The following is a 27,982-nucleotide window of genomic DNA, read 5'->3' as shown; positions in this document are numbered from 1 at the left end:
AAAGGGGAAAAAGAAGTGTAACAAATGAGGTATCAGTGGCTGAGAGAGTTCAAATAGAGTCAAGAGGCTACTCTGGAGGTCACTCTTATGCAAGCTCCAGTTAGACACTGCTACCTATCATACTTGCCAAACCACAACCACAAACCATTCCTGCCCATCCTAAAGAATATTTAGGGCATTATATAAGATACAAAGGTTCCATGTACTAGGGTAACTTTCTAGTAATCTACAACCTCCAGATGGGTCACTGGACCAGATAAGTCCTGAAATGAAAAGAGGACCACCTCGCCAGAACATTAATTAGTTCCATCCCCCTATCCCATATTAGTGACAGCTCTTCCAACATGAAAAATTAAGAATGGCCATAGACCAAATACTCCTAAAGAGTGAGAGAAAGGCCAAAGATGATGATAGAGTTATACAAAGAAGGTAGGGTTTAGCAGATGAGTATGACTGAATCATTATACTGATTTTTCTTTTTGCCTCCAGTACTTTAGAGAACCTAGAAATGAAAACCTAAAATCATGGAACTGTAACCCATACCAAACATTAAAATCTGTTGTATACCTACTTGTTAAAATATACGCGTAAATTTACTGCTTTTTTGTAAAATATGCTATTCCTCACAATTAAAAAATATATTTAAAAAATCTGAAAATATTTAGTAACATAGCTGACTACTATAGCAAAATTGATATTTGTAAAAACTTTTTACTTGATATTTTGAGAATGCACACAGTTTTGATATTTAAGATAGTGTTTATTATTAAGAACTCAAGTGATGGATATCTTTATCTATAGATTTTTTTCCTTCCTTTAATTTTAAATTGGTTTATTAAACATATTGTACAAATAGGCTATATGATTATTTAAATTTTTTTAGTATGCCTAAGGATAAGCAAATTAACCAGTTTAGGTGGTTAAGATTTCCATATGTTAATTGTAAAAATATTGTATCTTCATATTTTTCTAATATCAGGAAAATGTTTAGTAACATAGGTCATTACTATAGCAATGCACATAACTGTAAGAACTTTCCACTTGGTATTCTGAGAAAATCCAGTTTTGACGGCTAAACAAATGGTATCTAAGTTTGTGTTTAATACTTAGAATTTAAGAATTTTGTTATTTGAATTCGTAGATTTTTTTCCTTTATACTTTAATTTTAAATTGGTTTACGAAAGTTACTGAGCAAACACAGGCTTACAATGAACTTACTGTGCAAACACACGAGTTACAACGATTACATGGATACTTTACTTAAATATGCCTATGGTTAAGTTAAGGTATCCATTTTTAGTGGTTCTAAGTGTATTGCTTGCATGAATGAATGAATGAATGACATCAGGGAAGACCTAAGTAAATGGAAGAACATTCCATGTTCATGGACTGGAAGACTAAACATTAAGATGTCAATTGTACCCAATATGATTTACACAGTCAACACAATTTCAAGCAAAATTCCAACAGCCTCCTTTGCAGAAATGGAAAAGGACACTATGTATTAATAAAAGGAATAATTCAACAAGAAGACATAACAATCATAAATATATATGCACTGAGCCAGAATGCTCCAAAATACATGAAGCACACGCTGAAAACAGAAATAGACACATCTATAATAATAGTTGGAGACTTCACTTTCACACTCTCATCAATGGGCAGAACATCTAGACAGAGGATCAATAAAGAAACAGATAATCTGAATAAGACAATAAATGAGCAAGATAGAACAGACATTTATAGAACATTACACCCCACAATACCAGGATACACCTTTTTCTCAAGTGCTCATACATCATTCTCAAGGATAGACCATATGCTGGGTCACAAAGCAAGTCTCAATAAATTTAAAATGATTGAAATCATACAAAACACTTTCTCAGATCAAAACGGAATGAAGTCGGTATTCAATAACAGGCAGAGGACCAGAAAATTCACAAATATGTGGTGACTCAACAAAACACTTTAAACAACCAGTGGATCACTGAAGAAATTACAAGATAAAGTAGCAAATATCTCAAGACAAATGAAAATGAAAACTCAACATATCAAAACTTAGGGGATGCAGCAAAGGCAGTGCTAAGAGGGAAATTTATTGCCCTAAATGCCTATATCAAAAAAGAAGAAAGAGCAAAAATCAAGGAATTAACTATCCACTTGGAAGAAGTAGAGAAAGAACAGCAAATTAACCCCAAAGCAAGCAAAAGGAAAGAATTAATGAAGATTAGAGAAGAAATAAATGAAACTGAGAATATGAAAAAAATCAGGAAAATCAACAAAACCAGAAGTTGGTTCTATGAGAAAATCAATAAGATTGATGGACCCTTAGCAAGACTGACAAAAAGAAGAAAAGAGAGGATGCAAATAAATAAAATCAGAAATGGAATAGGAGACATAACCACTGATCCCACAGAAATAAAGGAAGTAATGACAGGATACTATGAACAACTTTATGCTAATAAATACGACAACGTAGATGACACGGACAACTTTCTAGAAAGGTATGAACAACCAACATTGACTCAAGAAGAAATAGATGACCTCAACAACCAATCACAAGTAAAGAAACTGAATCAGTCACGAAGAAGCTCCCCAAAAAGAAAAACACAGGAGCAGGTGGCTTCCCATGTGAATTCTAAAAAACATTCCAGAATGAATTAGTACCAATCCTGCTCAAACCCTTCAAAAAAAGTGAAGACGACGGAAAGCTACATAACTTATTCTACGAAGCCAACATCATGCTCATGCCCAAGCCAGGCAAAGATATCATTAAAAAAGAAAACTTTATAGACCAATTTCTCTAATGAACATAGACACAAAAATCCTCAACAAAATTCTAGCAAATCGAATACAGCAGCATATTAAAAGAATTATATGCCATGACCAAGTAGGGTTCATCCCAGGTATGCAAGGATAGTTCAACATAAGAAAATCAATTAATGAAACACACCATATCAATAATTCAAAGCAGAAAAACCACATGATCATCTCGATTGATGCAGAAAAGGAATTTGAGAAAATTCAACATTCTTTCCTGTTGAAAACACTTCAAAGGATAGGAGTAGAAGGGAACTGCCTCAACATGATAAAGAGAATATATGAAAAATCCACAACTAACATCATCCTCAATGGGGAAAACCTGAAAACTTTCCCCTTAAGATCAGGAACAAGACAAGGATGTCCACTATCATCACTGTTATTCAACATTGTGTTGGAAGTTCTAGCCAGAGCAATTAGACAAGAAAAAGAAATACAAGGCATCAAAATTGGAAAGGAAGAAGTAAAACTATCACTGTTTGCAGATCATATGATACTATATATTGAAAACCCTGAAAAATCCACAACAAAACTACTAGAGCTAATAAATGAGTACAGCAAAGTGGCAGGTTACAAGACCAAAACTCAAAAAATCTGTAGTGTTTCTATACACTAGTAATGAACAATTTGAGGGGGGAAATCAAGAAAAGAATCCATTTACAATTGCAACCAAAAGAATAAAATATTTAGGAGTAAATTTAACTAAAGAGACAAAAGACCTATATGAAGAAAACTACAAGAAATTGTTAAAAGAAATCACAGAAGACTTAAATAAATGGAAGGGCATACCATGTTCATGGATTGGAAGACTAAATATAGTTAAGATGTTAATTCTACCTAAATTGATTTACAGATTCAATGCAATACCAATTAAAATCCTAAGAACTTACTTTGCAGAAACAGAAAAACCAATAACCAAATTTATCTGGAAGGGCAGAGTGCCTCCAATAGCTAAAAGTATTCTGAGGAAAAAAAAAATGAAGTTGGATTTCCAACAGTACCTGACTTTCAGGCATATTTTGAAGCTACAGTGGTCAAAACAGCATGGTACAGGCATAAAGAAAGATATACTCACCAATGGAATAGAATAGAGTGTTCAGATATAGACCCTCTCGTATATGGACAATTGATTTTTGATAAGGCAGTCAAGCCAGCTCACCTGGGACAGAAGAGTCTCTTCAATAAATGTTGCTTGGAGAACTGGATATTCATATGCAAAAGAATGAAAGAGGATCCATATTTCATACCCTACACCAAAATTAACTCAAAAAATGAATCAAAGACCTAAACATTAGATCTAAGACCATAAAAATGTTAGAAGAAAATGTAGGGAAATATCTTATAAATCTAATAATAGGAAGCAGTTTCCTAGACCTTACACCCAAAGCAAGAGCACTGAAGAAATTAATAAATAAATAAATACATGGGAAGTCCTCAAAATTAAACATTTTTGTGCATCAAAGAACTTCGTTAAGAAAGTAGAAGGATAGGCTACATCTTTTGGAAATGAAATATCAGATAAAGGTCTAGTATCCAAAATATATAAAGAGATTATTCAACACAACAACAAAAAGACAGACAACCCAATTACAAAATGGGCAAAAGACTTGAACAGACACTTCTCAGAAGAGGAAATACAAATAAATGGCCAAAAGGCACATGAAAAGATGCTCAACTTCCCTGCCTATTAGGGAAATGCAAAGCAAAACCACAATGAGATATCATCTCACACCTACCTGAATGGCCATTATCAATAAAACAGAAAATGACAAGTGCTGGAGAGGATGTGGAGAAAGAGGCACACTTATCCACTGTTGGTGGGACTGTCAAATGGTACAACCACTGTGGAAGGCAATTTGGCAGTTCCTCAGGAAGCTAAATATAGAACTGCCATATGACCTGGCAATACCATTGTTAGGTATCTACTCAGAGGACATGAGGGCAAGGACACAAATGGACATTTGCACACCAGTGTTTATAGCAGCATTATTTTCAATTGCCAAGAGATGGAAACAGCCAATATGTTCATCAACAGATGAGTGGCTAAACAAACTGTGGTATATACATAAGATGGACTATCATGCAGCTGTAAGAAAGAATAAAGTACAAAGTATGTAACAGCGTGGATGGACCTTAAGGACATTATGCTGAGTGAGATCAGCCAGAAACAAAAGGACAAATACTGTATGATCTCACTGATATGAACTGACATTAGTGAATAAACTTGAGAATTTCATTGGTAATAGGGACCATCAGGAGATAGAAATAGGGTAAGATATTGGGTAACTGGAGCTGAAGGGATACAGATTGTACAACAGGACTGAATGTAAAAACTCAGAAATGGACAGCACAATACTACCTAACTGTTATACAATTACGTTAAAACACTGAATGAAGCTGAATGTGAGAATGATAGAGTTTGTAGGGCTGGGGGCACAAATGCAATCAGAAAGGAAGATACATGATAAAGACTGAGATGGTATAATCTAGGAATGCCTATAGTGTATGATGATAGTGACTACATGTACAAATTTTAAAAGTGTTTTTGCATGAGGAAGAACAAAGGAATGTCATTACTGCATGGTGCTGAAAGTAGATGGTAATTAATATTTTAAAATTTCAACTTATGTGTGAGACTAAAGCAGAAAATGTTTATTTGGTACAAAATTTATACTTTGACTAGTGTATTTCCTAATATAACTTATGTAGACAGCTTAATTCAACACCATACATACATGGAACCTGAGTAGGGCATGAGATTTTGTTAGTTTGTCCAGAGGGATTTGAACAGTGAATAAAAAACTATTTGCAAAGTCCCCTTCAGGGAATGGTGAGTATTCTAGTTTGCTAGCTGTCGGAATGCAATATACCAGAAACAGAATGGGTTTTAAAAAGCGGAATTAAATAAGTTGCTAGTTTACAGTTCCAAGGCCGAGAAAATGTCCCAAATAAAACAAGTCTATAGAAATGTCCAATCAAAGGCATCCATCCAGGGAAAGACATCTTGGTTCAAGAAGGCTGATGAAGTTCAGGGTCTCTTTCTCAAGTGAGAAGGCACAGGACGAACACAGTAAGGGCTTCTCTCTCAGCTGGAAAGGGCACAGAGCAAACATGGTGTCATCTGCTAGCTTTCTCTCCTGGCTTCCGGTTTCATGAAGCTCTTTGGAAGGCATTTTTCTTCTTCATCTCCAAAGGTCGCAGGCTCATGGACTCTATGCTTCGTGGTACTGCAGTATTCTCTGCTCTCTCCAAATCTCCCATTCTCCAAAATGTTTCCTCTTTTATAGGACTCCAATAAACCAATCAAGACCCACCCAAATGGGTGGAGATAGGTCACCTAATCCAGTTTAACAATGACTCTAGATTAAATGACATCTTCAGGGAGATGATCTGATTACAGTTTCAAACACACAGTATTGAATAGGGATTATTCTATCTTTATGAAATGGGATTTTGATTAAAACATGGCTTTTCTAGGGGGCATACATCCTTTCAAACCAGCACAGTGAGAAAGGGGGAAAATTCAACTTCCCCAAGTTGAATTCTTGCTATTCTCACAAGCAGTGCAGACAAGCAAAGCAATAGGCTGAGCCCCTAATCTTGGGGTTTGTTCATATCAAACTTAACCCCACAAAGGATAGGTCAAGCCTACTTAAAATTAGACCTAATATTCACTCCCAAGAGAACCTCTTTTGTTGCACAGATGTGGCCTCTCTCTCTCCAGCCAACACAACAAGCAAACTCACTGCCCTCCCCTGTCTACATGGGACATAACTCCCAGAATGAGCTGAGACTCAGCATTAAGGGATTAAGAAAACCTTCTTGACCAATAGGGGGAAGAGAGAAATGAGACAAAATAAAGTGTCAGTGGCTGAGAAATTCCAAAGTGTCAAGAGGTTATCCTGGAGGTTATTCTTACACATCAAATACGTATCACCTTGTTAGTCAAGATGTAATGGAGAGGCTGGAGGGAACTGCCTGAAAATGTAGAGCTGTGTTCCAGTAGCCATGTTTCTTGTAGATGATTGTATAATGATACAGCTTTCACACGGTGACTGTGTGATTCTGAAAACCTTGTGTTTGATGCTCCTTTTATCTACCTTACCAAGAGACGAGTAAAACATATGAAATAAAAATAAATAATGGGAACAAATGTTAAAATAAATTTAGATTGAAATGCTAGTGATCAATGAAAGGGAGGGTTAAGGGGTATGGCATGTAGGAATTTTTTTCTGTTGTCTTTTCATTTCTTTTTCTGAATTGATGCAAATGTTCTAAGAAATGATCATAATGAATACACAACTATGCGATGATATTGTGAATCAGAATGTTTGCATCTGTTGCATTTTTTTTTTTTAATTAAAAAAAATTCTGAATAAGGTCTACAGCTTAGTGGTACTATATCAATATTAACTTACTAGTTTTGATAACAGCACCAGTACCACTGTACCATGATTTTGGTATGTTAACACTAGTGGAAGCTTGGTGAAGGGTGGAGCAGGAGGTTCTCTGTACTATCTTCCCAACTGTTTAGTAATTATAAAATTATTTCAAAATAGTTTTCAAAAACTGAGATGACTTCACTTAGATACCTAACTGAAGATGTCAAATAGGCACTGGTTATGTATTCTGGGGATAGAGAGGTCCAGGCTAATGACTAAAACTGGCTAACAGCTGATGTTTAAATGGCACTTATAACTAAAATATTAAATGGAAATTAGGACTTAGGGGGAAATTACAATGCATAGAGTTTGGAGGGATAGAATGGAGTTTCGGGGATTGAAATATATGGCTATTGAGATTAGGAGACAACAAAAGAAAGTGGTATCCCTAAGCTAAATGAAGAAAGTATTTCATGAAGAAAAAAGTGACCAACTGTTCTGGATGCTAATAACTTGACTGACAACTGACAGTGGGATTAAAAGTGTTGAGGTCACTTGTGATCTTAACAAAAGCTATTTTGATGGACTGGTAGCATAACGCCACAGCAAAGCCTTTGTGTAGATTTAAGCAATGCATCTTCTAAAGACACGGCAATCTGTTCTACAAGTTATAAAGTAAGTGAAGACACTTCGCTCTGCCACAAAACGGCCAAATAATATACTGATTTTAAAAAATTTTTTACATTGGTACCATGTATATGAATAACAATTCCCATTTTAACAATTTTACTGGTTTTTTGTTTTTAGAATAGGAAATTTCATGCCATCTGCTGGGAAACTACCCTTACAAATATAATGTGAACACTATCCTATACATTTGCACTTTAGTGGTAGGGATTAAATCTGATTAGAATGGGTTCAAAAGAGAATGGAGTTTCCTGGTCCATGCATCCAAAAAAAAAAAAAAGGAATGGGAAGAGAGAAAGAGGAGACAGTGAGTACAGAGCACTCTCACAAAGCAAGGAATTTTTACTATCAGCAGAACAAAGATAATGGGGAATAGCCAACAAGGGAGACAGATTCATAGGAGTGGTTTTTTGTTTGTTTTTTTTTTAATGATTTGAGATACAGGATGTCCTGTGCTATAAAACTATCCCAGTAGAAAAGGGAAACTGAGGACACAGAAGAGAATAAAGAATTACTGAAATGATGTTTTTGAAGAGGTCAAGGTCAGGCTCTAGTGGACAAGTGAGGAGGCGGGCCTAAAGAAGAACACAGACCATTCAATCAGAGCAAGAGGAGGGAAAACAGTATACATGCCCAGATGCATAACTGAGCAAATGGTGGTCACGTACAGAAAATCTCTTCTAATTGCTTACTTTCTTATTGAAATAGGCATTAGCTGAGAATGAGGAATGAGGAGGGGTAGAAATTTTAAAGGGGAAAAAAACACTGTCCAGCACAATGGGAGAATGAATGGATTAGGGAACATGGTAGGATTTTAGGCAGCACTAAGGCCCATGTGAGCTTGGTGGTCAAAATTTAAAGTCAAATTATTCAACAATGTTACATGTATTTCACATTAACCATCCAGAAGCACAACAGACAGAACTGGATTTAACCAGGATTAAATTCAGGATTTATCTAGATGTGTACACCAGGAAAAGGGTCAAGAAATTTGAGGTATATGCAATGTAGTAATTCTAAGTGACTGTGGGAAAGGAAGTGAGAACCAAAGAGGTACAATGTAGATATTTTGCAAATAACTAAAGAGGTTGATTTAAAAAGACCTATCCTTACCCAACTTTCAGATTTTTTCACTTAAAAAAACTGCAACAATTGCCCCAGACCTCCTAACTAAATCTAAATACCTCAGACTGATTTGACTGTGAAGTTCCAATCAAAGCTATAACCTGGATATCCTGGAAGGCACCCAATCTGCCCAGGTCTTTCTAGAGACCCTCAAGGATTTTGCTGAGGGTATCATCAAAAAGAATTAATGTAACTTGTTGCAAATGTAGTTCTTAACTCCAAACTCCTAGAGATTTTATAATTAAGTAATACATTAAGCTAACAACTGAGTTTTTATAAACACAGTTTTCTTTTAAGAAATTCTTCAGTGTAATGGTATATATTCTAGTGGTATTTCACACCCTGGGGTGTTTTCTACAATCTCTCTGCATATTCCTCTAACTGGTTCCAGAAGATAAATCAAACCAGCAACTGTCTCCTTATTTTTTTCATTCTTCTTTTACTCCAGCCCTAATAATTATTAACAAACATCAGTCATTTGGTAGACCAGATCTTTATTAAAGAATCTGCAAATTTTACAAATTCTAACCATACATTGGTATCTCATTTCTTCTTTATTTTGTTATATTAGTTAGAAACAAACAAAATTCCTTCAACCACAAAAAATGTCTACAGCTGCTGAACCTGTTTTCAAGAAGGGGAGGTATACGGTTATTGCACCACTAAGATAGTCTTTAGTCACACTTCTTGGAGAATATTGTTCTCCAAGTCAGAAATCTCTTCCCTATGCCAATATAAACAAAATGTTGGCCAATGTCAAGAACAGGATATAAAAAGTTCGCTCCAGCACTACCACCTGATATTGAGGCCACAGCTTGTTGTTAGGAACACAGACACTTAGATTATCTAATAATAAAAATTTGTAAGAACAATTCCTTCTGGAAAAACAGAAACACTTCTGTATTCCCACTTCAGCATAAAAATAAAAATTTATTGTTAAAAGAGATACATGTTTCTCTTTTTGTCACCAATTCTCTAAGGCGGCTAATATGCATGCCCCTGCCTGCCAACCAAAGTGTTCAAGTCAGTATTACTACACTGGCAATGGTCAAGAATTGAGGAAAGGAATGAAGAATTACTTAATGTATTTTACACTGAAAGTGACATGTTTAGTGTCCTAATATCTGTACTACCAAGGCAGAGAATCAACTGAGCAAGATTCAGTTCTCACACTGATCTTAGACTAAAGTAAAAATTAATTTACATAAAGAGAGGATGATAAATTTTTATGTTCTGCAAAAAAGGGGGCTGAAGAGCAATACTATACCTAAGTTCACGTGATTCATAACATGTAGAAACAGCCTGACAAATCACATTTTTTTACATGAGATAAAGCAGAAAGGCAGGGGTTTACCCATCACAGAAATATCTTCAAATTCTACCCCTCCACGTAAAAACATCTCACAAGCATGGATGATTACATGGTATGTGAATATGTATCAGTCAAAAAATAAATAATTAAAAAAATCTCACAAGCAAACATTCACAATAATCCAAGCAAAAGGTAAATTAATGATGCAGGATACTAAAATATAGGGAAGAAGTATGTGGTGGGAAAGAGATAAGTTTTACTGGCACAAGCATGTTTTTATTTCTGCAAATCTACATGACAAGTCCTATATATTGAGGATATAAAATAAAGTAATGCAACTTGGTATTATTATTTTCAAATCCAATATCCAAAGCATAACACAAAGCATATTACAAAGTTAGTAATAACCTTTCAAAGCAATGAACTGTGGTTTACAATGAAGAGATTGCCCTGATTAAAAAGTTCAAGAACCTGGTTCAAATAACCACTGCTCCCACTATCAGAGCATGTGGCACTAGCCATCTCCTAACTCTTTCAGTTTACATCTATGAACACATTAGGGAAATAAAGGTTTAGTCATCTTAGGCCTGTGAAGCCAGTCATCTTCACAACAGTCTTCTTCCTACTGAACCTCTAAAAACACCACACTCCACCACTCCCTTCATGTGTTTTCCTGTTTTGGCAAGAAGGAAAAATGAAATGCATGACATGAGGACACATCAAAGTGGAAAAGGCAAGGCTAACAAATCAAAATTATTATTACTATACAACCAAGTAATATGTAAAATATCTAGTATATAAGAACATAATTAAGGCTCAACTCAATGCTTTATACTATGAAACAAGGTGTCTCCTTAGCCTTCATTTAGAAGACATTACAGCTTTGTATCTTGACATATTCTTGTGGCACGTTTTATATCCTGGACAATTTAAACATTTAAGACCCAAGCAAGTGTCATAAAAAATAATAACACTTGTTTGGTCAATACACTAAAGAAAAAAGAAAGACTATATGAATAGTGTTGACGATATTACAATATTAAAATGTTGGTATACTAGCTCCTTTTCAAAATATACATATATTACATAATAGAAGGATAAATAAAATAAACTTTCTGATAGTCTCTGTAAATTCATTTAAAAGTCTATGGTTACTCTTCCAAAGTAAGAAAAGTTACATTATATTTAGAGACAGGTAAATGCCTCTGAGATATCTGTTTCCATAGAAAGAAATAATTATCTTAAGAGCTAGCTTCATTTCATGTATGAAGTATTGAGGTCACTAACTGCTTTACTTAAGTTTTCCTGTCTATAAAAATGCAGATGGGCATAACTAATCCAATTTAAGATATTAAAATTATGTTTAATAATATTACCCAAAGCACTGAGAGTTGAATCATATAACCAAAGAATTCTGCGCTGATAGCTCCCTTTGATTAAAAGGATGGTGACCAAGAAAGGGGTTTCTAGAGGTCATTATTTCCCTACTCTAGAATTTATGATCACAGACTCTGGAGGTATAATAAAATGTAGAGTATAAATAAGTTGGTGACATTTAATTTAGGTTGGCTGCTTATAAATTCTTGATAGCTTTGGAAACAACATATTTCCATATCATGAAAATATCAGAAGTCCTATTCATGATATTTGACATGAAATCCTAGCCCATAAGGGAAGTTCTATGAAACAGCTTGATTCTATTACCATCCAGCTTTAGCTCCTTGTTCTCTCATACCCTTTGCTAACTTCTCTCCCACCCCTCCAATCCAGTTTCCGTCATCAGGGATTTACAATGACCTATTTTATAACAAGGTTTATAAAGAAAGAAAAACCATGATGTGGTCCTTCCATCATTTAAATCTATAAATTTTGATGAACTCTAAGCATAGAAATGACCACTTCCAAGAATACTGAAGACATTTTCTCTTCACTGATAATACATCCATACTTCTCAAATTGAGATTTGAATCCTAAAATACATATTAAGCATTGTATCAGTAATTTTTCCCTCACATTTCAAGATTAATTTTATAAGAGAAATCAAGTGCAGGACTTTCTAAAAGACCAGAAAAGCTTTGCTATCTATTATGCCTCTCTGGTTTCCATTGTAGAAACAGTAGGTCCTCCAATAATATGCACACTCGACAAGCTCTTTTTTCCCTCTAAGGCACAAATCAAAGCCACTTTGCTTAAAATGCAATTAATTTAAAAAAATGTAATTAATTCAAATAGTTCCTTTCTTTCAAATAAAGAAATTATCATTGACAGTACCTCACTATTATAACCTGAGCTACATAAAGTAAAACAACTATGAGGGCCATATGTCAGTGGCTATTTTTAAGCACGCTAAATGATCACAGGCTTGTAGAAGTAAGAAGCATAGCTTTTTAAAGTATGCATTTGTTCATACTCAGAGGATGGACTAAAGAACACTTTTAGTGTCCTTCCCCTTAAATGTGATTATGACAAACTCATAACTTAAATCCTGCCTACAAATTTCATTCCTTAAATAGTTAGTTTTGTTTACATGCATCTTCTATTTGACAAGTTGTATTATATTTGCAAACAAAGGCCCAATTATAAAGATTCTAAAAACCTTTACTTCTGTCTATAAGATAGGATATATCAGGGTAAAAGTGGGTCCTGAGGATAGCTGGATGGGCTAAATGCATTAGATTGCTTATAATGTCGCATTAATATCTTGAAGTTATATGAATTCTCAGAACTTAAAATATCCTCAAATTTTAATGTACACGTAGTTTAACATTTTGGTAAAAAAAAATATTAATTTGAAATAAGTGCACAAGAGACAGAAGAAATGCTTCCCTTACATTACTTTCCATTACATTAGAAATGGACTTTCTACCTTATTTGCCTCTATGACTTTGGCCAAGAGCTAGGATAATTACATTCTGAAGTTCATCAAGGACTAAAAATAGGAATACACATCCAGTCCATTAGGAAATGATATAGTTCTGGCTTCAGAACTATTAAGGCTGTACAAGGCTAGTTTACAAAGCTTTTACAAACCTGGATAATCCACCAGCCTCAAGAGATGAAAGAGAAAGTAAAGATAAAATTAAATATATTTTCCACTTTGAACAACCATTCAGTGGTTATTAGGTCTATCTCTCTACATGAATTAATTACATTATTAATGTGATTTTCTAGACTTGTTAGTACAATACTTGTGTTTATTAAATAGCGAAAGTTTTTTAAATTAAAAATTACACTGATTAAAATTATAAAATCTTAGGCACTTAATTGGAATTTAAGTCATGGGGTATAAGAGTAAGGTTTATAAAAATGGCATAAAAGGCTAATGCATCATGTGTGGACTTCCTTCTGTGTGTGCGTTTAGTCTGTCTAATTCTCTTAATTTTAATCCATTTGGGATGGCATAGAGTGGGGTGGTATTGGCAGCCTGTCCACAGACTTAAACCTTTTCCTGAGACATTCCTGAATGCTATGTTAACATACTGAAATCCTGAAAAGCCTTTCCAGATTGCAAAGATATACAAACTCTTTTCAACACAAAAACATCTGTCATTATCAATAATGGCACACAGCTTTTTCAGACCCTTTTCTCTTTCACAGAAGAATTCAAATACAAACAGCACTACACACCTAGTGAGTAAGCATAAAACAGTTTCTCCCAAATTCTCCTAGGTGATCAACCTATAAACTCTAGAAAATGTACAACATCAACTCGTATGACCAAAAGGAATCCTAATGCCTACAAGGCTTAACACCTATATCTCAGTCATGGCTGCATGGCCGGGAAAGTGAACACCATGATGGACTCCTGCATTCTTCACATTGTGCTCATGGACAAAGTCAGTGTAGTTTCTATGTAGCCTGAGGTGAGGGCAAGGTCATTCTGCTCCACTGGTCTCCACCACGTTGACTGCAGTCACTGGCAGTAGAGAGCCTGGATGATTGGGGAGTGGGGAGGGGAGCACAGTTAGTCAAAAGGAATACAAGAAAATGGATGTGTAAGAGGTAATTAAGGAGAAAGGCAATGTGACCAACATGCACCACTTCTACAAGTAGAATTCAACATCTACTCCATGCAATCTTATTATTTAAGAATAAATAAGGGGGAAAGTTCACAAAGTTACATGTAATGGCAAATAGCAATATGGAAATACACATAAGCAATCAGAATCAGGTGAATTTACTAAAGAGGAAATTTCACAGAGAACAAGACACAGTATCTGTCCCTGATGTTGCTAGTAGAATGAGAAGCAGAAATGTTGTTAGGGGTCTAATGAGAAGAAAAAACATTCATTATCTACTTAAATCAAATATTTGATCAGAGAATTCTATGTTAGGACAAGGGAACAAAATGGAAAAGGGAAATTATTTCCAAATTAACTGATTTCTGATAACTGAAATCTAGGAAACAAAATTCTGAAAGGGCATTTAAAGAAATCTACATCAGTGGCCGTGTAATTTACATCAACGTTACCAATTAAGAATGGAGAATCACTGTTCCTTCTATAATAAATGTGCTTTATAGGAGCTCAAAAGGAAATTCAACAGATACCGATAAGCATATTAGATATCGTTAACATAGAGTGTTAAAAAATAGGCCTATCAGAGTGCAACAGGCAATCATGCATAGTTCCTGATTAGAAGTGATCAGATTCCTCCGGTAGAAAGAAAATATTTGGCAAAGTTTTGTGACTTGGCAAAATATTCAAAATAACTACAAAGAAAAAAACTTATCCCAAATATAAAAGTGTCTAAAGATAGATTTTTAAATGCAGAATTATAACCAAACTATGGATCTTCATACCTTTTTTCCTTAAGAAAATTGTAACGGCAATAACTAAAAAGATTTTCAGAATAAACTTGGAATTCCTTTCTTTTAACAATAAAATCATTTTAATCCCTTCAATTAAAATATTTGTTCATCAGATCCAGCCCACAAAGTCCATAATCCTCATTTTAAGATCTCTAAAAATTTAGAAAATTAAATTACATTCACTTTCTTCCCTATATATACAAGATTTTCCCAATAATTCTCAGTTTTGCTTTTGTTGTTATTATTCATAAATTATTTACAAATATACATTGTTTCTCAAAAGGTGATACTTTAAATATTGGATAATAATGGTGTCATTTTAAAGACACCAGTTAGAAAAAACTGAAGAATTGAAGAGGTAGGCTTAGAGTAAACTGGTCAAAACTCATCTGTGAAAGTCATCTGCCAAAAATACAGTGGCCGATCAACATGCCCACATTTTAATAACAGTTTCTAAAGGAGGACTCTTTTATATATTTTTAAGAGTATTGATGATTACCAAACATGCAGAAACAAAGAATGGAAAGCAGAATGGATATTTGATTAAAGCTGAGGAAGCCATAGCTCTAAGACATGTCAACTCTATATTGAGTTCCATGACCCCTGTGATAAACACTGAGGCTCATTAGGTTTTAAAGACCAGCGCTTTAGTCCAGGAGGTATCAGCATAACCACATAAAAGAAAGAGCACACACAGCTTCAAATTTTCATTTTCAACCAGACTGAATACCCTTTCTACAGGCTGCATGTAAGGAACTGGGTAGTGCCTGAAAGACTAAATTAAACAGATTTTAGTGTCATAAAACAAGACGCAAACTAACCAGAGTTTCATTCCATATTAATACAAAAGGCAAGCATATTAAGGTAGTCCCTTTTATAGTTGAAGTCTGGGTACTATTTTTCTTGCCAAAAGGACTGTGTGTGAAAACAAAGGGGATAAAATACAGTTGCTTGTTGAAGCTGTGTTTTCCTTTAAGAAATTGATGAAAATCTTTTAAATAGCTTAAAAAAATAAAGGCTATAATTTGGCACTCAGAAGCCTCCTCACCATATATCCTGCCACACTCCCAAGTAGAATGAATAAAAAAAAGGGAGATGGGAATGGGTGGGGTAAACCAACCTGAACTTAAAGACTAATCTTAAGTGATTTGGAACAGAAGTCGAAATATGTCCAACAATGAGTTGCCCATCAAGACCAAAGCACCTTGCAGTTTGTTAAACCAAAATAACAGTGAAAAAAATTACATAGCAAAGACCAAAAATAATCACCCAATCACTGTTGACCCACCACCACATGAAGGAAGAACTGGTTGCACAGAAAGCTGACCATAACCTTGAGATCACCACAGAAACTCGTTATATTTCAGGGACTAAACTAAGAGCAAGAGAAAAAAGAGAAAAATCCTATGAAATATCAAGGTTCTGTTCATAAATAGATAAAAATTTAAACAGGTGATGCACCCAACATGAATCATGTAATTCCCACGGAACACCCCAAGGCACAAACATTTATTTAGGAATGATTAACCTCAATAAGGCACAAACTATTCATATTTGTGTACTTATTATTAATCTAAAAAAATGACCCTGGAAATTTAAGTAAATGAAATAATTTCTCTGTCATCAGAGTTTTATCTCTCAATCTCATATTATGCTTCCCTTTGGCTTTACCTTTAGTCTTTATTAAAGAAACCTCAACCAAAGTAGTAGTATCATGTTGAAAGAATAACATGTAATGGACATATTTCCCTTATGGATCTGGGAAAAGGTCTACTAACTAGCAAGAAAGTCATTTTCAACAAAGAACCAGACACCACTCCCAGATCATGCTAGACAAAGGACAACTTGTCTGATGTCCTTCATTTAGACAACTGCACACCCCTCTTTATCCATACCCCTCACTTTTCAATTCTTATATGACTATTCAATAACACGTTTCTTTTCAGCTCACAAATATGAATAAGTTGCATTCAATCATTTTTAAATTACTCTGATTATGGTTAAAAATTTGGAATACAATGAAGCAACAATATTTTATTTTGGTTTAAGGGGTTAAACAAACCATTTCCTGTCGTGCTGGTCTGTTCCAGGGCTCCTTGGAAGATTCTCTATCTCCACTAGCACAGAACCAGAGGGAACAGACGGGATCACTGGCAGAGCAGATTTTACACTCCAAGTCTTTGAACACAAAATTTTAAAATTCATCTATTTTTGCTTAAATAAAATATCTTGTCATCAGCAGCGAAAATACTAAAACAGAATATTATCTACATAATGAACAAAGATAATGTAAACAAAAGCTAGAATTTTATATACATGACAGTTAATAATTTAATTGCATATTAATATTTTCATTTATTTTCCAGTATTTTATAAGAACAGAAATGTTCTAGAGCATCTGTTCTATTTATAATACCTTAAAGAATAAAATAACAGGGAATTAGATATTTCTGAGTCATTTTCTTTTTGTGAAAAGAAAGTCATTTCTTTTCGTGAAAAGAAAATGCACAAAACTTGCACACACTATCACCACTAATCTAGAATGAAAATTTCAATACTACCACTGCTTGCCATAATTAACTACACTGTTCTAGAAATTTAACATTGTCTTACCTGTTGGGAGCCATTACTCTGGTTTGAAACACTATTTTGAACCCTGTAATAGGAAAAAAAAAATCCATTAAATAAAGATATATGAAAATGAAAGATTATACAAACATACTTGTGAAAGACATTGTTTTCTTTCAAATAAAGAAGAAATAACATTGTTGGTACCTAAAACTAAGAATGAAAGATGCCTAGAAAACATGTGCTTTTATAAGCAAACACTTGCTTTACTAAAGCCTGCTTATTTGATACTTCAATATACTTATATTTTAATTGTGCTTTAGATATATACTTCACTACTAATCTTGTTTATTCATTGGACAATTTCCATCAAAGATAGTAAAATAAATACAGTAGTACAAACAATTCCTTAAATTCAAGGCATCAAGCATAAATACCCATTCTCTGAGGAGCATTTATTCAAGGAAAAAACAGCTAAATTTTAATAATTACAGCAACATTTGTGGTGCTTTTAACATGCCTTGTTTCCATCTCCCTTTCCCAAACTCTGTATAGCCTTGAAAGCCAACAGCTAGCAAACACAGTAAAAGCCAACAGTCTATAGAAACCACCACCCAGAGAAGTCAAAATGGAGCTGGAGTTCTTGTAAAGTGGAATTCTCAGAGAACTGTTATTTTTTGACCCCACTTGTAAGGCTTTGTTTTTATTAGACATGACTCAGAGCTCACCAGGTAAAAAGAACCTTTTCCCTAGGGACATTAGTCAAAAAAGAACATCACAGTTGCCTGAGGCAGCAATAAATTGGGGCAAACAAGAGACTTCAGTAGCTATCTGTGACAAACAATACAGACCTTACAGAACTAGCTCAGGAGAGCCACTAAACAAACAGCAAAAACAACCAGCAACAACAAAACTAGGGAGAAATGAAAATCTGATTTCTAGATTTTCTATTTTAAATATACAATTAAAAATGTCCAGTTTTCAACAAAAACATAAGAAACAAGAATGTATAATGCATACATGGGGGGAAAGAGGTCAATAGAAAAATGTTCATGAGGAAGCACAGATGTTGAATTTAGTATAATTGTATTAGAAAAAAAATAACAAGGAAATTTTAAGATACAACTATGTAGAAATTAAGCAACACATTCCTAATTAACTAACAGATCAAAGAATAAATCAAGACGGGAATTAGAAAGTACTCTGGGATAAATAATTATGAAAATACAACATACCAAAGCTTACAGGGAAAGTTATAAAAATCTCAAAACAATCATCGAATTTTCTACTTTAAAACACTGGAAAAAGAGGAGCAAACTAAACCTAAAGGAAGTAGCAGGAAGTAAATAGTACAAATTGAAGAGAAAATTAATGAAATAAAAAAAAAATGAAAATCCACAAAACCAAAAACTGATTCTTTTTTTGAAAGGATCAACAAAACTGACAATCTTTATAAGGACTGACTAAGGAAACAAAAGAAAAAAAAAGGAGAGAAGATATAAATTACTAAAATCAGGAATGATGAAACATTACTACAGATCTTGCAGAAATAAGAAAGATTACAAGTGAATTATACGAACATCTGTATGCCAACAAATTATGCAATGTATACACAATGGACACCTAGAAACAAATGGCTGAAGTGACTCAAGGTGAAATAGACAGTTTGAATAGAACTGTAACAAGTATAGAGACTGAATTAGGAATTAGAAAACTTTACACGAATAAAAGTCCAGGCTTAGATTGCTTTACATGTATGGTAGAATTCACCATTAAAGAAGAATTAATCATTCCTTAGAAATTCTTCAAAAAAAAAAAAAGAGGGAACACTTTTCCACTAATTCTATGAACCCAGATTCCAAAACTAGACAAAGTTACTACAAGAAAACTAGGCAAAAGACCAACAACTCTTATAAATATAGATACAACAATCCATAAAAAAAAAATCAGGAAACCAAATCCAGCCATATATCATTCAAAAGGATCATACATGATGACCAAATGGTACTTTTCAGAGGAATACAATTAATTGCTTATTTAAAATCAGTCTTTGTTCTTTGAGTTCCTTCTGTACAACAACAGTAATTTATTCATCTTTATGTCCTCAGTCACCTGCCAATAAAAAATATATGTTATTCTCAATATGATCAGTATGCCTATCCATACCCGACTCTTTACTTCTTAAAACTGCTTTATTTTTCTTCATTTCAATTTTATCTCATGTGTTTATTTGTTCACTGCTATATTCCCAATGCTTAGGAACAACTTGACACGTTGAAAGATCTTCAACAAATATCTGTTGCATATTTGCTATGTGCTAATGCTAATATTTGAATATTTGCTAATGACAGCAACCACATGAATTTTACATCAGTCTAAATCAATTCCTACATGGCAAGACATTACATACCTGAGTTCTTCAGGTTTTGCTGTATTTGCCGATGAAAGAAAAAAAAATTCTCATTAATCTCACTTTACATGGTAAATTGCTTCACAATCCACCAAAATCAGAACTTGAATAATAAGCCATGTTTCCCAACCACAGAGTCAAAAATACTAATTTCACAAAAGTTTTGGGGGCGTAGAGTGGGTGTCATACAACTACAGTAAAAAAATGACAAAGGCTTTCTTTTTTCATGAGCAGGCAAAAACCCAGGTCTCTGACACCACAAGCAAGAATTCTGCCACCAACGTGGGACAGAGATCTTGGAATGAGTGGAGACTCAGTATCAAGGGATTGAGAAAAACCCTAGCATGAGCTCAGATTTAGCATCAAGGGGTTGAGAAAACCTTCTCCACCAAAAGGGGGAAGAGGTAAATGAGACAAAGTGTCAATAGCTGAGAGATTCCAAACAGAGTCGAGGTTATCCTGGTGGTTATTCTTATGCATCAAGTAGATATCATCTTGTTATTCAAGATGTAATGGAGAGGCTGGAGGGAACTGCCTGAAAATGTAGAGCTGTGTTCCAGTAATGTTTCTTGAGGATGATTGAATAATGATACAGCTGTAACAACGTGACTGTGTGATTGTGAAAACCTTGTGTCTGATGCTCCTTTTATCTACCTTGTCAACAGACCAGTAGAACATATGTAATAAAAATAAATAATAGAGGGAACAAATGTTAAAATAAATTTAGTTTGAAATGCTAATGATCAATGAAGGCAAGGGGTAAGGGGTACGATAGGTATAATCTTTTTTTTTCTTTCCTGTGTTTCTTTTATTTCTTTTTCTATTGTCTTTTTGTTTCTTTTTCTGAATTAATACAAATGTTCTAAGAAATGATGAATATGCAACTAGGTGATGATATTGTGAATTACTGATTATGTATGTTGTTTTATTTTGTTTCTTGTTGTTTTTTAATTAATAAATAAATTAAAAAAAAAAAAAGAATTCTGCCACCAAGCAACCATCGCACCACCCAACAATGTCATTTTTTAAATAAAACAATATAGTAAACAGACATCTTTTCCTTTAAAAAGAATCATCTGCAAGTCTTCTTGAGTGATATGAGTGAGTCTGTGGAAAAAAGAGATAACTTAGAGTTTTAAACCACCATAAATTGAAATGACTATTTATAGCTACATAATATTTAATATATAACAATAAAGGACTATGTGCTAAACACTGAAAGCAAAAGGACCACAGGGATATACACAAAGCTGAAGAGTATGAATACAAATCAGCTTTCTTTTAAAAAAAATCAAGACTGCCAAACATCAGGACACGGTGATTATTTTTGTATATATGGGAATAAACCCTGATACGGGTATTCTTAAAATTCAATTTATATTTTAATACATACTCAAATTCAAAACCAAACACAACTTTCAATTTATTTGTCAAAATAAACAAATAAATTTAATTTTTTCTTACAAAATTAAAGTAACATTTATGAATTGGGACTTGCCTATGTATGATATATTCTGACTATTAGATTAAAACCTACATTCAAAAGAAAAATTGTAATAATATTTTAACAACACAAAACAATTTATACTTAAAATCTACTTAAGTAAAAATAATTTCTACTTAAAAGGGCAGTGTTTTTGAAAATTCCTAAGAGGATTTAAGAGATTTTATTTAGAATGAGACCTATAAGTTAAAAAAGGAGGGAAAATTTGCTTTATCAAGCAACTAAAACAGTAAGCACAAATAAAAACTGAACAAGTATCAGATTTGTGTCTGAACTGGCATTAGTATAACATTTAATCTCAGCTAACGATACAATTACCCCCGCTGCATCTTACAAAGCAGGTCCATAAAGCAAGGTTGCACTTTACCTTTCATTTGCAGAGTTCTTCGGGAATATCGTTTGCTGGGTCTTCTTTCAAAGGAAGTTGATCTTCTTGCTTTATTGGTTTTTGTGGTCTGATACTCAGTTTTCCCACTAAAATAAATAAGGTATATTAAGAGGGATAAAAGATTTGAGGCCTACAGTAAGCAGATACACATAAATAAGAGGAAGTCTATATTCAGGTTCGCGTTAAAAATACCAGCCTGAACTTCACCCTGAAGGAACCAGTAATAATAGCACTGATGTCTCTCTTTACCACTATCATTCATTTACTCTTTAGGCTTGTGTGAAATATGCCACACAAATTATATTGTTTTTTTCTTAAGCATGTACATCATCTAAGAACATATTAAACGATTAAGGGATATTTGTGCTTTTATGGAACTCCCCTCTCATCTCATTCACACTCCCCACCTCAATATATGTAATTAAAACAAGATTTTTCATTTATATTTTCAAATTGTGATGCTTCTTTTTAAGAATAATTTTCAAAAAATATATTTTAAAACTATTGCCCCTCTCTCCCTTTTTTTCCCTTTTAATTCTGTTAAAGGAAATACCTCCCTGTCTTTAATATAAGTAGATCAGAAAGAAGCTCTCTGGCATGAATTCCACACAATTGACTTGACACATTATTGATATTATCCATTCCTTCTGTAAATCATATATTTTTTTTTTTTGGAATCTTTTTTTATTTTTTTATTAATTAAAAAAAGAATTAACAAAACAATTTGTAAATCATATTAACTGATTCCCATAGCATGCTGAAAACTCTCCAGTAAAGCAAAATCTTTCTCACTCCCAATGAATAAATTAGGAGCCTGTAAGAATAATGTAACTTCAAATTTATGAAGGGCCACACAGACGTTATCCAGACTAATTTCCCAGTTGTTGGACAGAAAAATCTATAAAACTCTTTACTGTGTCGACTTTAAAATTTAGAGTTAATACATAAAAATGACAAGAGATATAAAATCCATTTCATCCTTATTTTTACTCAGGAGATGGCGACCAATAATAGAATACTAAACTTTTACTTTTTTATTTTGGCCAGTGGAAGAAAGCACCTTATTTCTCCATGCCTTAATTTCTATATCCATAAAATAAGAGGTTGGTCAAAATTTTGGCCTCTATGAGAGAATGAAACACACAGCAAGCAGCTGTTAAAAATTAACCTGTATCTAAATCGTGATCCTAGTCGAATAAATCCTGATCGATGAGAACTCTTTTGGACAGGGCCCCGGAGGCGGAAGAATGCATGATGCTCCACAGCACATTTCCATAAGTGTTTGCAGGCCTTTGGGTGTTCCAGTCTAAAGACAAAGGTATGCTCCTGTTCTTTGCCCTAAAGAAAGAAAACAATGTAAAGAAAATAACTGTTAGGTCACACATCCCAACCCCAACTAATGAGCTACAAATAAAACTACAGTAATACCAAGACCAAATAATAAAGCATCCAGTTTGCTCTCTAAAGTTCAGACATTCTTTATAGCTACCTCCATAAAAAATGCAGACTTGAAACCAAGAAGTCCATTTTCTCTGCCATAAAATTAGTCCTGAGTTTTTCCTTTATTTACGTGTTCTCATTTCTCAGAGACATAAAATAAGGTTTCTTTTGCCATTCCTTGAGATTGCTATATAATTATATAAGATTTGGCCATATATATCATTAGTCTTAAAAATGTTAACACTTTGTCACATTAACCACACTCCCAGAAATCTAACTTGAAAAGTTACCATGTTCAAAGGCACTTTTCTAAGGATTTCACACGAATTACTCCAAAGAGAGATACAGTCACAGCCTCATTTCACAGATAAGAAAATTGAGGCTCAAAGAGTTTAGGCAACTTGTCCATAGTCAGAACACTAGTAAGAGAGGAAATGAGAATTTGAACCTAGCCAGTTTAGCTCCAGAGCCTATACTTACAAGATATACTGTCTCTCTAGAGAAGATAATCCTAAACAGCAAACTTTACACATCGAGAGTTTCTTCATAGTCTTTTTTACCCCTAGTACAAATTGATATAAAAAACTAAATATCAAAAAAGAGAAATGGTGACATTTAAATAATGGTGTATTTTAAAACTATTAAAATGTAAATGAATAAGAGTCAGATGAACGAATGAATGAATGAGCTACTGTTTATTTCTATTACAAGACACCATATATGTAGGTTGAAATGGGTGAACAACATCTGTATGACTACACGTACTCAGGCAAAACAAGCAACCTACAAGTATATATATGTTATGTATATAAAATTTTATAAAACTCTACTAGGTGTTATGAATTATATTTGGAAAAGGGTATCTCCAAGAATGGTAGTCAGTTAAACAGAGAAATTGGGTAGTTGGAGGATTGGCCTTTAGCTATACTTGCAATTAAATAAAAATACATACACATATGTATAACTGTATGTATGTGTGTATATACGTATGCATTTCTAAAAGACACGTGAAGTAATAATGCCAAAAAATGTGAAATCTAAATTATGAGTAAAACAGAAGTTTTACAATTATTTTGTACTTTCAGAAGTTTGAAATATTTTATGATTTATTTTGTAGCTAAAATATTTTTACCTCTACACATGGTTTCTTCATGCCCTTGGTATAAGCAAAGGTGCTTAAATATGACAGAAAAAGCAAAGAACTAACATTATAAAATTATAAATTCTTCTACATTAAAATTAAAAGTTCCCATTAATCAAAGACTCCATTAAGAGAATCAAAGGCAATTCAAGGAGCTGAAGATATTTACAACAAATATATATGACAAAGAACTGACATGTAGACTATATAAAGAACTTCTTCAATTAGAAAAGGCAGACTGCCCAAAAGAAAAATGGACAAAAGACTTGAACAGAGGACTTCCGAAGATGGCGGCTTAGTAAGACGCGCGGATCTTAGTTCCTCCTCCAGAACAGCTACTAGGGGTAGAAACGATACAGAACACCTCCCAGAGCCACGACAGAGATCAAAAAGACAGCATACCCCATCCTGGAATGGCTGACTGGCTGAGAGAACCCGCTCCGGTGAGATCGCTGAGGGGCGTGGGCTTCACCGGGCGGGGAGGCAAGCGGCCGGAGTTCCTCCCTTCCCGCTTCCAGGGCCGGCTGGGAGAACTGGACAGGCGGTCCCCTCAAGCCGCGGCGGCTGGCGCCCACACCACGCGCAGCCCCCCGGACCAACTGAGAGAATTGGATCGGAAATCCCCAGGCCGCGGAGAACGGTGACGGGGGCGGCCCCTTCCAAACACGTGACTCCCCGGGAACGGTGCACTCTCCCGGGCGGGCCGCGGCGGCTGGCGCCCTCCCGCCATGCTTGGCACCCCGGGCCGACTAGGAAATTCGGACGGGCGCTCTCCTGGGCTGCGGCGGCTGGCGACCCTCCCTGCGTTCGGACCCTGGGCCTGCTGGCACTCTTCCAAGCCGCTTTGGCTGGCGAACCTCCCCAACGGCAAGAGTTTTCCAAAGTTAAAGGACCCACAGCACCTTTTACTGGTGGGACCCGCAGACAAACGTGTGCCACGAGCGCCACCTACTGGGCAGGATAAACAGATCCCAGAGATTTCACAGAAAAATCTTCCAAATTGTTGGGTCCAGCACCCAGGGAAATCTGACTAAATGCCCAGACGCCAGCAGAAGATAACGGATCACGCTCAAATAATTGAAAATATGGCCCAGTCAAAGGAACAAACCAATAGTTCAAATGAGATACAGGAGCTGAGACAACTAATGCTGAATATACGAACAGAAATGGAAAATCTCTTCAAAAACGAAATCGATAAACTGAGGGAGGACATGAAGAAGACATGGGCTGAACAAAAAGAAGAAATAGAAAAACTGAAAAAACAAATCACAGAACTTATGAAAGTGAAGGATAAAGTAGAAAAGATGGAAAAAACAATGGATACCTACAATGATAGATTTAAAGAGAAGAAGATAGAATTAGTGATTTGGAGGATGGAACATCTGAATTCCAAAAAGAAACAGAAACTATCGGGAAAAGAATGGAAAAATTTGAACAGAGTATCAAGACTTGAACAGACACTTCTTAAAAATGAATATTCATACAGCCCATTAAAAACATAAACAGGTACAAAACTGGAGTAGTAATCAGGGAGATACAAATTAAAACTATAATATGATTCCACTACCCACTAATGGCTAAAATGAAAAAAGAAAATATCTAATCATAGCTAAAAAAGAACAAACAGAAGTCTTGTAACATTGCTGGTGACAGCATAAACTTGCCCAGTTTCCTTGGAAAACAGTTTGGCAATATCCACAAGAGTTGAACACATACCCTAGTGGTTACAGCAACACTATTCTTAATAGTTGGAAACTCAAAACTCAAATGTCCATCAACAATGAAATACATAACTAATTTTCATCTACTCATAAAATGGGAAACTATATAACAGTAAGAATGAACCAACTACAACGATTCACCACAACATGGGTGAAGTTTACAAATACTATGGCTGAACTAAAGAAATCAGACATGAAATAGTGCATGCTGTCCGGTTCCATTTATATAAAGTTAAGATCAAGTTCAACAGCAAGTTTTCTTGTGCCATCAAAAGATTTCTTTTAAAATTTTTCCATTATTATTTCTAAAATATTCTTGCAAACTGTGAGATTAGCAATTGTTTACATGTATCTCAATAGTAAAACTTAACATTTTTTTTTTTTTTTTTTTTTTTTTTTTTTTTTTTTTTAAAGACAGAGAGAAGGAAGGAAGGATAGAAGGAAGGAAGGAAGGAAGAAAGGGAAACATCTTTAGACATTTTCTTGTTTTATTGTATTCTGTTTCTCCGTTTTTGTTACATGGGCTGGGGCCGGGAATCGAACCGAGGTCCTCCGGCATAGCAGGCAAGCACTTTGCCCGCTGAGCCACCGCGGCCCGCCCAAAACTTAACATTTTAAAATCTATCACTGTTTACTTTTGAGAATCTTTTTTCTTAATACCTGCTAAACAGTACTTCTCAATTATACATACAAACCTTGGGGAACTTTGGAAATGCTCCTTTCTAATTCAGTGCATTGGGGTGGGAGTAGGCAAGGACAGCTACTTTGAGGAGCAAAAAAGGTACTGCTTTCCAAGAAAACATCAATTTGAGGTCATGCTTCTAACATTGGATATTTATTTTAGTAATGACAAATTTACATCAAATAGTTCTATTTGAATGTTTTTTTTATATTCAGAATAACTTTTATTTCATTGTTGAATTGTAGTACTAACTTTTTAAAGCCACTGTAAATAGCAAACAACACATGTAGTACTAACGAAACCTATAATTCACCTAAACTTTCTATGACAAGTTCAGATATGTACAAGCCACGATAACTACATTACAACTACCAACTGGTCAACAATGCAATCTATTGTGAACTGTATCCCAACTTTTTCAGAGATGACAAAGTTAAAAAATGTCTTAAAATTGTTGAAATAAGTAGCACTGATAAACTGTACAGAAGGAAACTGGGTGGCTGGGATAGAAGAAGCAACTTTTCATGTTTTCAAATGTTCAATGTTTTAAATAAAATAATAGCAGGTTATTAAAATCAAGGCAGAAATATCAGTTAATTCAACGGCGCCATTCTTAAACTTTTTTTTCTTTATTAGAGAGGCTATGGGTTTAAAGAACAATCATGTGTGACGTACAGGATCCCCATACATCACCCCACCAACTACAACTTGCACTGGTGTGGGATATTTGTTACAATTAAACATTTTTTTCTTTCCTTTTTATAGGAATGTCACAAATTACTCAGTTAAATTAGATAACAACTACAGTAACCATAAATCTGCTGCAGTCAGACCACAATCCCTCCTTATCTCTGCTCACTCCTCTATCTCCAGAACCCAGGAGGAGGACCCCGGCCACCCCAAGCCAAGGAGGGAGATATCATGGGGCAGAGTAATGGAATTATTCTGCCTACCCCACAGCTGAAGATACTCCTTGCCCTCAGGATAGGGCT

General features: G+C 34.6%; 1 protein-coding gene across 4 annotated transcripts in view; it reads right to left on the bottom strand.

Annotated features, from left to right (window-relative positions):
• EPB41L5 (erythrocyte membrane protein band 4.1 like 5) overlaps window positions 1-27,982 on the bottom strand; it is a 235,550-nt gene that overhangs the window by 113,285 nt on the left and 94,283 nt on the right. For 3 of the 4 annotated variants that reach the window (XM_077153578.1, XM_077153576.1, XM_077153577.1), the window contains exons 12-16: window positions 23,175-23,344; window positions 21,986-22,092; window positions 20,115-20,133; window positions 17,750-17,792; window positions 17,199-17,314 (exon numbers count right to left, since the gene is read on the bottom strand). In XM_077153578.1, the coding sequence (XP_077009693.1) occupies window positions 17,199-17,314; window positions 17,750-17,792; window positions 20,115-20,133; window positions 21,986-22,092; window positions 23,175-23,344 (455 nt within the window). Of the gene's footprint in view, window positions 1-783; window positions 14,258-17,198; window positions 17,315-17,749; window positions 17,793-20,114; window positions 20,134-21,985; window positions 22,093-23,174; window positions 23,345-27,982 lie in introns of those variants that run through there. The other variant, XM_077153579.1, reaches the window with a different exon arrangement.

The sequence above is a fragment of the Tamandua tetradactyla genome, chromosome 3 (assembly GCF_023851605.1).
Source record: "Tamandua tetradactyla isolate mTamTet1 chromosome 3, mTamTet1.pri, whole genome shotgun sequence".
Classification (NCBI taxonomy): Eukaryota; Metazoa; Chordata; class Mammalia; order Pilosa; family Myrmecophagidae; genus Tamandua; species Tamandua tetradactyla.
The sequence above is the reverse complement of the archived record's forward strand: the minus strand, read 5'-3'. Positions and strand labels throughout refer to the sequence as shown.